The sequence below is a fragment of the Hydra vulgaris genome, chromosome 12, assembly GCF_038396675.1.
Source record: "Hydra vulgaris chromosome 12, alternate assembly HydraT2T_AEP".
In the NCBI taxonomy this organism is placed as follows: Eukaryota; Metazoa; Cnidaria; class Hydrozoa; order Anthoathecata; family Hydridae; genus Hydra; species Hydra vulgaris.
The window spans coordinates 69900001-69913467 of record NC_088931.1 but is presented as its reverse complement, the minus strand read 5'-3'; the positions used below and the strand labels follow the sequence as shown (position 1 = coordinate 69913467).

General features: G+C 24.4%; 1 protein-coding gene across 1 annotated transcript in view; it reads left to right on the top strand.

The window, feature by feature from the left end:
* The window catches only part of LOC136088969 (receptor-type tyrosine-protein phosphatase alpha-like), a 107205-nt gene that overhangs the window by 43004 nt on the left and 50734 nt on the right, over positions 1-13467 (top strand). The window contains exons 4-7 of the mRNA XM_065814260.1: positions 1817-1961; positions 4730-4830; positions 4942-5128; positions 5244-5346. Coding sequence (XP_065670332.1) covers positions 1817-1961; positions 4730-4830; positions 4942-5128; positions 5244-5346 — 536 coding nt within the window. The remainder of the gene's footprint in view (positions 1-1816; positions 1962-4729; positions 4831-4941; positions 5129-5243; positions 5347-13467) is intronic.

Below are 13467 nucleotides of genomic sequence, written 5' to 3'. Positions count from 1 at the left end.
TTGAATAAGTGAAGGTTTTTTAAAATAAGGTAATATATACTTTTTCAAACAATATATATTTAAATAATATTGATAGTTTTTTTATATCAATATTGTTTAACTTAAAGATAGCTTATGAATATTTTATAAATAGAATTTCCTCACATCTTCTTTTCCCCAGATCTGGTCTCTTTTTTCTAATAAAATATCTGTATATGGAAGTTTCCTCAATTAGCAATCAATGTCCAGATTTTCAATACTGTGTAACATTTAAGATAATTGATTATAAATTCAAAGCGTAGAATAAAGTCACTGGTATCAATAGATAAAATTGTGGATTGTCTGAGTTCTGCTATGTTATTGAATAAGCTTTAATACAGTATTTTAAAGTAAAAAAACTTAAATAAAAACTGTACAGTTCCATAAAATTTTATCAGATTTTAAGTACCAAGTTTTTGATATATGAACTTGTTGTAAAAACTGTGACCAAATTTGAGTTTTTTTCAATTTATGTCTTAACTTTTTTAACTTTATTAAAATGCATGTCCTTAAAACAACTTTTTTTTTTGAATGTCTGCTCCCACCCACTAAATGTGTTCTATATAATAAAATGATACTAGAATTAAACAATTTTTGGAAAAAAAAAATATATTTTTAGGGGTAGCTCAAGACCTTTAAACATCATCAGATGTTTCCCTATAATTATCAAAAAAAAAGTTCTTTAAAAGTATATCATGTTGGGTCTCAAAAGAAGCGAAATTATATTAAAACTTCAAAAGTTATCATCAGTTTATAAAAAAAAATTATTGCTTTAGATTTCACTGTTAGAAAATGGCATTTTTAAACTAAAAATATGCATTTTTACCAAAATTTTTTAAGATAATTTTTTTTTCCTAATATTTTTCATAAAATAATGATTATTTTTAAAATATTTATATAATTTCGCTCCTTTTGAGACCCAACATGATATATTTTTGAAAAATTCTAGTATTATTTTATTATATAGAACACATTTAGAGGGTGAGAGTAGACATTTAAAAAAAGTTGTTGTAAGGACCACCCTAATGCATATTACATAGTATTAAAAGAAAGCTCTTAAAAAAGACATTATTTAAAATTTGTATAAAAATCATTTGAAGTGTGTCTGCAAAACCCATTAAAATATTTAAACTTTTTTTTTCAACAAATATTAATTTATTATTAAAATTTTGGATTTTTTTTGCATGTATGTAAATATTCTACAAAATTGTCCCAGCTGGTGTGGTTGATTGGCGCCACTATTTTTTTAAATTTTCCTATATTATTAGTAATTGACTTTTTCGCTTTTTTTTTTTTTTTAAACAATCCAATTTTTATTTGGCACCCCTTGGACAGCCTGGGACAAACTGTCCCTTTTGCCCCCTTCCCTTTCGGAGCTCCTGGCATTTGGTAATGCAAAACGTAATTTTATCTTTGATGCAAATGAAATGATCAAAAGAAAGAGACAACTTATTAGCTAAATTAAACTGTACAATACAATTGTAATCAAATTTTATGTAGACAAAATGATTGAGAACAATGCTGCATTCTTAAAAAGGGTTAAAGCTCTTCTGAATAAAAGTGTATTTCAATGTAATAAAAAAGGATTTACCAATGTAAAAAAAAAACTGTTATTGGTAAAATTTAGTATAATAATTGCTTTTTTGTTGAACCAATTTCAACTTTTGAGGGGGTTACCTTGTGGTATGTCCACCAGTTTTTCTGGTGGACATACTACAAGGTACCAGAAAAACTGTTTTACAAGGTATCTGGTTTCAAATTTTTATTTTATCAGATCAAGTTTTCACTTTTTTTGTAGATATTTGATGGTGTAAGTAATGAAAGTGAAGTGGTGTACAGGTGGTTTTTAAATCCTATTAATGCTCTACGCATAAAAATCTTTCCTCGTGTTCTTGGATATAATTACGCATGTCTTCGAATTGAATTATTTGGTTGTTTAAGTAGTGAGTATTTAAATATTTCCTTTGACTTCATGTTGTCATGTTATCAATTAGGGTTTAGTTAAAACTTACTTAAGAATTTTTTTTGAAAAGTCTTCAATGGTAAACAAGCAAAGGTTTGTTAAAAAACCCATTTATGAAATAATAATAGTTAAATTTTAATCTAACTTTAACCTTGCTCGTTTTTAACAGACCAAATTTAGCTGTTTTATGTATATGAATATATGTAAAACTTTTGTTTTTATGGTTTTTAAGGTCAGTTAAAAGAGTTTACATATTAGGTATACATTACATTATACATTAGGTTTACATTACATTTACGTTATTTTATGCAATATTATTTAATATGTCAATGCATTTTATAAAAATGTTGTTAAAATTAATAAATAAACATGCAATCTGTTATCTCAGAAATTCATTAATGATTATAAAAACATTATTAAAAAAATACAACAAAAATTACAACAAGACATAAGAGGTGTGAACTATTTCAAAATTATAATAGCAGTCAAATGCTATAGAGAGTTAAATATACTCAACTTAACTTATAAAAACTACTGTGAATAAGTTTAAAAACCTTGTTTTGCTTTTTGTGTTTTGGTTTATTTTTTGCTTTTTTAATTGATTCTAGAAGTTGTTTCATATTTTATTAAATGTTAAATAAAAATTTTCTGTACAGAAGTTAACATTTTTTGAAACAATTTACTCTTTCCTAAGACATTAAACTGTTATGCGCAAAGATTTAATAGTCAAAAGTTTATAAGTAATCAAAAGCGAGCTAATCTAATTGTAGATGTAATTAATTGTAGAAAAACATATATTTATAATGTAGAAAAAAAAAGTTATTTTTTTAAAAGTATAAAAATAATAACAAATAATATTAAAATAGCAAATAGCAACTAAAAAATCTATTTAGTTATTGCTTTATCTTTTAAAGTATTAAATGAATTATAAGCCAAATCTTATAAACTTTATCTGATGATGACTGTAAATTTTTAAAGTTGTTTTTCATTTAACATATTTAAAATGAATGGATAATGAAATCTTGTTTTTTTTTTAAATTATTTTATATCAGTTCATCTCCTAAAAGCCGAGAAGGCCCCTACATTTGAGGAGGCTACTTTAAGTGTGGTTCCATCTCAACTCTATAACTCCGAAATACGAACCTTGATGAAAAAAGCTACTCTCCAGAGAAACAAGTTGAGCATAGTACTACCAGGGGCTAATTAAACTCTGAACTTCTTGCTTATGAAGCAAGCACTCTATGACTACACCACTTTTTCATGAAAGTGGTGAAGTAGCAGATTTCTAATAACATATCTAATTATGATATTATTATTTTAAGTTATATGTTTTCTAATTATTACATAATATGTTTAGAGCAGAGTTTTTCATAAAAATAAAAAACTTTGTATTTTATATGATGGATTTTAATTATTTTATTTAATTATAGATTTTAAAACTACAAAAATACTCATTGTAGATGTAGTTAATTGTTTTGTCACCAGTCACATTTCTCTTTTTTTTTCCTTCTATAAGAGATACTCCCCTAATAAAATGGGGAAGTCTTTGACTGTTCTACATTATGTTCTGCAAATTGCTAAAAATTGTAAGATAAATCTAAAATGATAAAAAGATGCTATGATAAATAAATATAGAAAGACATCACAAACAAAGACTTCAAATCAATTTACCTGTCGTTGCTTTTGTTACTTAATGTTAATCCTTTTACTGTCCTTGTTGCAACCCCTGCTCTTGCAATTCAGTACATAATTAGAAGATAAAAAATTAACCAATAATCAAATTTGCATACAAGATTGATTTTCCAGTTTTCCAATTGTGCAATATTACCAGAAAATATAATTATTTGTTACCAGGAAACACAGTTGTTTTTACCTCAATTGTTTTTCCTGGTATCTCAATTTTCCATATTTTTTATATTTGGCTTTATATATATATATACATATTATTTTAAATATATATATATATATATATATATATATATATATATATATATATATATATATATATATATATATATATATATATATATATATATATATATATATATATATATATATATATATATATATATATATAAAGCAACAACGAAAGGCTTTCTATAGAAATTCTGTTCAGTGATACTTTTTAACATTTACTAACAACATCTTCAAAATAACAACCTACAAGTTAGTTTAGTAAAATAAAAATTTATTTAACATTTTATTTTATTTATATTAAATTAAACATGCTAAACAATTAAGGAAACTAATTACAAAACTATAGTATAAAAATATAGATATTAATATTATTAATATTTTATAGTATAAAGTGCAGAATGTAAATGAATATAAGTTCAGAACATACAGTCCCTGACTATAATATTATGATTGCCTCAGTATTTCCACATATTTTGTATTTAAAGTTATTTTAAAGTAATTTTAAGATAAGTTACTATTATTACTATCTCATATACAATTCTGACATATATAGAATAACATATAAAAGAGTTTTTTTTAATAATTTTGACCAATATGAAGTTAGATGTGTTTCAAGTCAGCAATGTAAATTTTCGTCAATTTTAAAAAGAGTGTGGTTGATCTGTCACGTTTTTTTTTTAATATTTTAATGGTTTTTTTTAGTGAAAGTGTTTTATTACTTTTAATACATTTTAAAAACTTACAATAAATAGTGGGAATTAATATATACTACAATATATACATACCAAGTTACAATAAATAGTTAGTTTTAATTTTTTTTTTTGAATATAGCTTTGAATGCTCCTACTGAATTAAATATAAATGAAGAAAACAAAAACTTGATGTTGAGTTGGAAGAAACCAGATTCTAAAGTTTCAGTTCTAAAATATAATGTATCATATTTTTATTTGTAAATATTCAATTATAATCCAAATTTATTTTTATAGTTGTAATTTTATTGTTGTTGTTTTTTATTGTGTTTTGTTTTGTTTTTTTAAATTTAGGTAAGTTTACAATCATTCAAGCCATACAACAGTTCTTTTTCATTTCTTATATCAGTTGAGACAGTTAATACAAACATCACCATTAAAGTTGGCTTTCATGCAGCCATCTTCAACATATCTGTAGATGCTGTGTATGATGAAGATTATGTTGTTAGATCTAGTATACAGTATTATTCCAAACCATTTTGTATGTTTTTTTTTATATTTATCTCTATGCATTGTTAAATACTTTATAAAATTGTTTTGTTACAGTTGTATTGATTTTGATGACAGCAATGTTTTTAAGTTTATTTTTATTTTAGCACCTCCAGCACCAATTTATAAAGTGTTAAAATACTTTGTTAACTACACTGAAATATTTGAATGCCAGTTTTATAGTTTATCTGATATTAATGGACCTGTCAGGTTAGCATTTATATATATATATACATATATATATATATATATATATATATATATATATATATATATATATATATATATATATATATATATATATATATATACATACATATATATATATATATATATATATATATATATATATATATATATATATATATATATATATATATATATATATATATATATATATATATATATATATTGTATATAGTTTTTTGGTAAATGTTTTCCTTATATCAAATCCAATTTGGTCATTAAAAAAATAATCTGGAAATGGTAAAAGGTTGCAAAATCAACCTTTAGTTATATTAAACACTTATGGATACAGAAATACAGTGAATAGATCAAAATCAAGATGCATGCTTTAAGCAATCTAAATGTTGTTGTTGTTTTTTATCTGGGATACTGTATTAAATCTTTGCATCATCATTGTCATCATCATTAACATCATTATCATATGAAAAATTAGTAATTAAGTTCATAGCAATTTTTCTAGGTTGTGAAAATTTTTGACTCATTTTAGAAGTTTTTTACAATATTTGTAATTGTATTAATCTTTTTTTTAATTTTTGTAGCATTACTTTTAAACCATTGTGTTGATATAATTTTAAATAAATTGCATTTCCCTGGATTTTAGTGTGGATTTTTCAAACAATTGTTTTATCTACAGTGTCTGCTTTAGTTTTTGTATTTATTGACAATTATTTTCTTTAAACTATGTAAAAAGTTCAATATTGTTCTGCCAAAGAGGCTATTTAGATGATTTATGGTTAATTGCAAAGACAGAAAAAATGTTAATACTAAAATTTAAGACTGAAGAGTGTAATAGAAAGTTCTCCTAATAAAATTTGAGTAGACAATTATTTTCTTTAAACTATGTAAAAAGTTCAATATTGTTTTGCCAAAGAGGCTATTTAGATGATTTATGGTTAATTGCAAAGACAGAAAAAATGTTAATACTAAAATTTAAGACTGAAGAGTGTAATAGAAAGTTCTCCTAATAAAATTTGAGTATACAAAATTTACTTTATTGAACACAAAGAAGAAGTTAAAAATGAGATTGAATTGAATAGTGATGGAAAGATAAAGTGTGTTGGTAAGTTTTGATGATACGATGATTCTTTAAGTCTCTCTGGCTGCTTCTTAATACATTTTTCATTCCATATGATCAACATACAGGTAGTATGTACATAATATAATATATATATATATATATATATATATATATATATATATATATATATATATATATATATATATATATATATATATATATATATATATATATATATATATATATCAAGCCTTGCCAGGCGTGGCCACAATAAATTCATGATATGATTTTTAAATCATATCATGAATTTGTTGTGTAAACAATAAATTCATGATATGATTTAAAAGTCATACACAATTGCGGTATTGTTCTTAAAAATTACGGTATCATTATTTGATACCTGGGGTAAGCAAAACATTTTGAAAAGATCTAAAAGTCTTGAAATAGTGATACCAATGGAAGATGTTATTTTCACAGGAATATTAATAATATCAATCAGGGAGTCATATCTTTTGATAAAAAATGAAATTCTTTTTTGGCTACATCCCCTGATATGTCATCTAAATTAACTATGATAAAGCAAAGTTAAATTATTAGATTTAAAGTAATAACAGCTCTTCATTTTATTATATTTTCATTCTTAATGGAATGAAAAATAAGTAACTCATTATGAATGATAATGAATACTTGGATGGCTATTTATTGAAAAGGTATTTTAAAGTTTGCTTTTTTGTTGTATGAGAAAAATCATACAGAACAATACAAAAACTTTTCGTTCCATGACATTTTTAAAGTAATTTTCGTAATGATATTTTACTCAAAACGACTCTGACAATGACAACTTAAAAAATTAAAACTTTTACCTTCTTATTGAAGTTGGCTTTTGATTTCATAAATTCGCTATTGTCTCTATATGAAATTGTCTATGTAATGCATTCGTATAGTTTTATGAATAACTTTTTTTATTACATAATTATATTTATTTGATTATAAGTATACGCATGTTTAGCTTATTTGGATAAGGCGTTTACTTCATACATGGAATGTTCGTGGTTTGAATCCTACTACTATCCAATATTTTATTGTTTTTTTTTTAAATCCTGTTTTCTTTTTTGTACATAAAAAATCTTTTTGTTGAATGTTTTCTAATGATACACATCTCTTCTCATTCAGATTCTTTAAGCCATACAGTGTATTTTCTAAGAAAGGCGCACACACATATATACATAGTTTTTAAACTTCAATTAGGCCATGCTGTCTACAAATTTTTAATTTAGCCTTAATTGTTTCATATTCATTTCTATTCCTGTACATTTTTTATCTTCAATTTTTTAGCATTTTGTAATTTTAGGTACCTGTTGCTTTTTAACATTCAGCTCTGTGTGCTTAATTCTACTCGCCCCATCTCTTTTGGTCTACTATGGTTTTGATGAACTATTGTTAATAATAATTATCATTAATTTTTATGCAATTAAAAATAATAATTGTTTACCATTTATAAAAATGAGTTTTTGGGTTAGAAGAATGCACAGTATAAAATACTATTTAGGAGCTTTTATACCACATAGAAATTTTTAATTTTTTTTTTTCTTAATCACAAATTTTATAATACACAAACATATAAAGAGTATAGATTTTAGATTTAAAATAATAAAAATAAAATTATATTAATTATATTAAGCTAATTCAAATTCTTTTTTATAAAAAAATTAAAAAATTTTAAGTAAACAACTGTTGCTTTCAAGGTTACTATCTTAATTTATTTGTGTATTTACTTTTTTTCAGGTAATTCTGCACATAAGTAACCATTACGTGCTATTAAATATGCTATTATCATGACTACCTACAGTTAGCGCTTAAACCACATCAAAATAAGTATTTCCGATCTAAAAGCTATTGAGTCTTTAACTAAAATACTTATATATCTTTAATAAAAACTAAATGCTATTATTAAGTTTACAACTCCTAATAGAATAAAATTAGCTTTGCAAAGTAATTGTTTAATATGTAAACAGCTAAAGCAAGAAATTTTAAATATGCGATATGCTATGGAAAACCACAGTGGAACTGTACATCCACAAATCAGTAAAGCTTTTTAAAATATTGTTTTCAACATGTTAACAGATTAATGTTCCAAATTCTATGAAGCTTTTATGGTCAGAACAACAAAAATACATTCAAACATCTTGTTTTAACAGTGTTTAATATCTCCCAATGGTTATCAAATTTTGTTTAAATTTAGCAGCCAAATCTTCATTTGCATATAGAAGTGGTTCCCAACCTTTTCTAACCCATTTCCCAAATTGTATATTATAAAATCTTCATGGACCCCTTTTCTTTTAAAAAATAAGGGCTTTAGATGCAATTGAGGAACACAATGGATATGAATTCTTCATTTTCAATCAGAAGTTATTTAAAGTTTGTTTTGAAGTGATCTTTAGCGTGGTATCATTCTTTAACTCTATAAATTCTTCTTGTGCTTCCTCTATCACATTTTTTACGTGACAAGAAAATGGTAGTATAATAAATTCACTGCTCAAAAGGTTCACATCTGGAAAATAGTTACCAAATTCATTAATGAAATTATCTAGGTGAAAATCTATTTCTGCCTTTATATCTTTGGGAGGCATGTTATTTCCAATTACACTATTTAATTTTTGAAACATGATCAAAATTTCATTATTTCTAATTAATAATTTTTGAAACATGATCATAATTCCATAATTCTAGTCTTATACAGTTTTAGCTTTTCAATAAATGCTTTCGTAATGACATTAGCATTTTTGCCCTAAAGTTGCAAATTTAACTTGTTAAAATAACCCACAATGTCAAAAAGATTTGACACAGTTGTTATATTAAAATTTTCAAATTCTATTATTAAAAATATTCTATCATTCTACTTTTCATTTGGCATAAAAGTTCTTTCACTTTATTTCTAAGCTTGAAAAGCAGATTTCCAGCAGATAGCCATTGCACTGAAGTATAAAACAATAACTTCTTGTGTTCAGCATCTAAGTTCAAGCAAAATTTTATAAAAAGTCAAGTGTTAAGAGCTTAAGATTTTATAGATTGATCAATTAGACTAATTGATTAAATACAACTTTCAAAGTACTGGGTAAAGTTTTGGTTGCCAAAGCCTGTCTATGAATAAAACAGTGTACAACAACTACATTTGGAGCAATCTCTTTTACCCTAATCTGCAATCCAGAATTACAACCCATCATCAAATATTTCGATTGTAATTGATTTTCATTGAAAAACTGTTTTAAAAGTGAATATACCTACAAAATACAATTAATTGTGCCATTGAACTTACATCTGTGGATTCATCTAACTGAATAGTAAAATATGGTGATTTTTTAATTTCTTAAATAACATTTTCTTTAATATTTGATGAAATGTTGTCAGTTAGCCTTCATTTGACTGTAGTATTTGATAAAGATATATTATCTATCTTCTTACAGCGTCTTCTCCAAATAATAATTTAATGATTTCTTTTGTACATGGAAGTATAACATCTTCTGCCAATGTGTGACCTTTTTTGTTCTGCGCTATTATATATGAAACCTTACAAAATGCTTCTACTATATTCTGTTAATTTTGGTAAATAATCCCAGTTTTATCCAACTTACATCTCTTCAGTGATTCAAATTTTCTTTTGAAAAAATCAGTATCTTTTGTTCGAAGATCAGGATGGCACTTATTCAATTGATTAGCAAACTTTGAGGATTTTATAAAGTCATTTCCTAGTACTTTAAAACAAATAGTCCACTGTGGGTAGCTAATGGTTTCTTTAAGCATGTAGGTAAAACCATATCTCATATATTCATCTTAATATGACTTTTTTTTTCTTTTAGATTTAAAGTATTTTCCTACTTTCATTCAAACAAATCAGTTAGGAAAAATGTTTTTACCATTAGATAGTTTTATATAGCATTTAAGATTTACAGATGAAAGTATTATTATATTAAAAAACATAAATTATTGCGGATCATTTCAAAGTAATAAATGCATTTATTATTTTGTAGTGGTCCGCAAGTCCTCGACGGTTAATGTTGAATTGGATTTTGTGTAACATAGCTTTTTAGCATAAATTACATATTTAATTTAAGATTTAACTTGTTTCTTTAAAAAGATTACAAAAAACACATCAAAATTAAAATTCACTAACCAAAAATATATTTAGTATTTATGTTTATCTTGTGGTCCGCCTAAAAAGTTCTTATGGACCCCCAGGGGTCCATGGACCACCCGTTGGGAACCACTGGCATATAGAGAAAACTGGTAATAATATTTTTGTTCTTCCTAGTTACTAAGTTAAGCGAACACTTTAAGATTGTATGAGTTATATTCATCCAACTAGAGGTAAGTAAGTCTTTCTGCACAGATATTAAGTAAGACTTGGTAGTTGGTAGTGTTGTGGCAAATTTTAGCCACCAGAAGCAGCTGGTTTTTGTTAAATGATGGGTAAAATTTTTGATTGCTTAAATATTGAAATACATTTGAATGAAAAAATTATTAAATTTAATTTAAACTTAAATATTGAAATAGAATTGAAATACATTTGAAAAAAATATATAATTTCTAAAAAAACCTCGCCATAAAGCATAATTTCATTGCGATAATTAAACTTTTTTAGCTTTTAGTTCAGTGATGCAACATAATTTTTGCAGATGCGTATGTGACAAAAAAACATCTGAATTATTTTTAAAGAGTAAAAGTTTTTTTACTCAAGACATATATGTAATCTCAAAGATTCTTTCTAAACAAAAATATGGATATGTTTTGTATAAAATATTGCAATAACTCGCCCTCAAATTTTACTCACTTTTTCGAATAATAAAAAGAACAAACAGTAGCTAACATTTATCAAATTTATCTACTCGGTTCAAACATTTTCTACTCAAAATTTATTTTAACAATGATTTTAAGGTGTTTAAACTATAATTAAAGAAATAAAACCTTTTGAAAAAAGAAATTTTTAAACACGAAATTTATCTCTTCCATTGTGGAAATAGCCATATATATATGTGTGTGTATATATATATATATATATATATATATATATATATATATATATATATAAACAAGTTATATATATATAAACAAATTATATATATATATATATATATATATATATACAAGTTATATATATATAAACAAATTATATATATATATATATATATATATATATATATATATATATATATATATATATATATATATATACTGTGATTCTTGTCCTTTTACTAGTTTTACACATAACCAAGTTAACTTCAAAGAGATATGTTTTAGTATGCCAATCATCAGCCCTAATATTAATTTATTATATTTATAGTATAACAAATAAGTAAAAATATAAAAAAGTATATATATATATATATATATATATATATATATATATATATATATATATATATATATATATATATATATATTTATATATATATATATATATATATATATAATATATGAAAAATACCTATTTATTTTAAAAGTTATTTGATTGAAAAAAAAAACCTTTTCAATTCACCTCCCCATGGGGGCTATATTTCGATAATTCGTGTTGAGGATGCTGCCTAATTTTTTTTAATTTATAGTTTTTTATTTGCAATTCTCAACCCTAACTTTGAAACAAAAATCTATTTAATTAAAAGAAACAGGTTAATTTAAAAAAAAAAAATTATAATTGAGGATCTGTTAAAGGTTTGCAAGATTAAATATTATTTAAATGTTAAATTGTATTTAATATTGTTTAATATATTAAATTTTCTAAATGTTTTAGTATTTCTTACTTTTAGGTGCTTAATACACGGGACAGAAAGCTTAATATTTATTGAAAGTTTTTCCCACCCACCCTAATCTTATAAAGACCTACCCCCTCCCTCTTTTTTTAATTCTACTTGTTTTCAACAAAAAAAAGGCATTTCAAAACTAAAAAAAAATGGTAAGAATTGTCACTGATACTAATATAACTTTCAGTGTAATCAGGCTGTAAAAATTATCAACCTTTAAAAAATTCTGTAAATTTTGATTTATCATTAATTAGGTTTTACTTTATTTCTCACCATAGCATAAAACTTATATTAGCATATTTCATACAAAAGTTCCAACCCTCTCCCCAGCTTTTATTAAATGGCTACCTTCCCCACCCTCCTTCCTTGTTTTTTATAATCCCTCTCCCCCTCTCATCCTATTATTCCTATGCATATGCACACACAACACACACACACACACGCACACACACACACACACACACACTGGAGCTTAATTAAAAAATTTAATTTAGAATTGTATATGCTTTCTAGCTTTATATAATTAAGTATTAAATCAGTGATAAGGGCAAGTCATAGACCATAATGTATTTTTATTATAAACCATAATTTTTTTTTGTCTTTAACTTAAACGGTTCTACACTTTTATAGTTTGGACAGGTTTTCAATAAAAATATTTTCTTATTTAAGTATAACAATGTGGAAAAGCAATTTTTTACAACCAGATAAACTTCCTGACATTAACTTATCTAGCCTATCAGGGCTGAGTATTTTAGTAAAGGTAGTACTACCAGAAAGATTACTATTCTAGGTCCTTCAACTCTTACCTACAATTAAACTGAAGGTTTTATATCAGAGTTTTCCTAGATAGATTGCTCTCACCCCCAGCTTTACCTGCTCTTTATATAGATGAATTTTAATGCCATGACTAGGGTATATATTTTTTTTATTTGTCTTTATTAGTGACAGCTTACACTTTATGGTTCCTAATTGTGAACCTTGTTCAATTGTAAAACAAATATTACTAGAGACAATAAAAAATATTTATCTTTTAAATTATGATAATATTTATAATTTAATAGTAAAATATTTTGTTACATTTACTTTTGTTTAGAATTTATTTTTTACTCTGAGGTACCAATTAAATGGGATGGTCATAATAAGTGTAAAAATGGAAAACATTTTGACAATATTATTAGATAGCAGGTCGTAATACATAGAGGGGGATTGATGCAAGGGGTCTAAATACAGACTATAGCTTCCAAGAGAGGCTTAACATTAACTTAATGCATA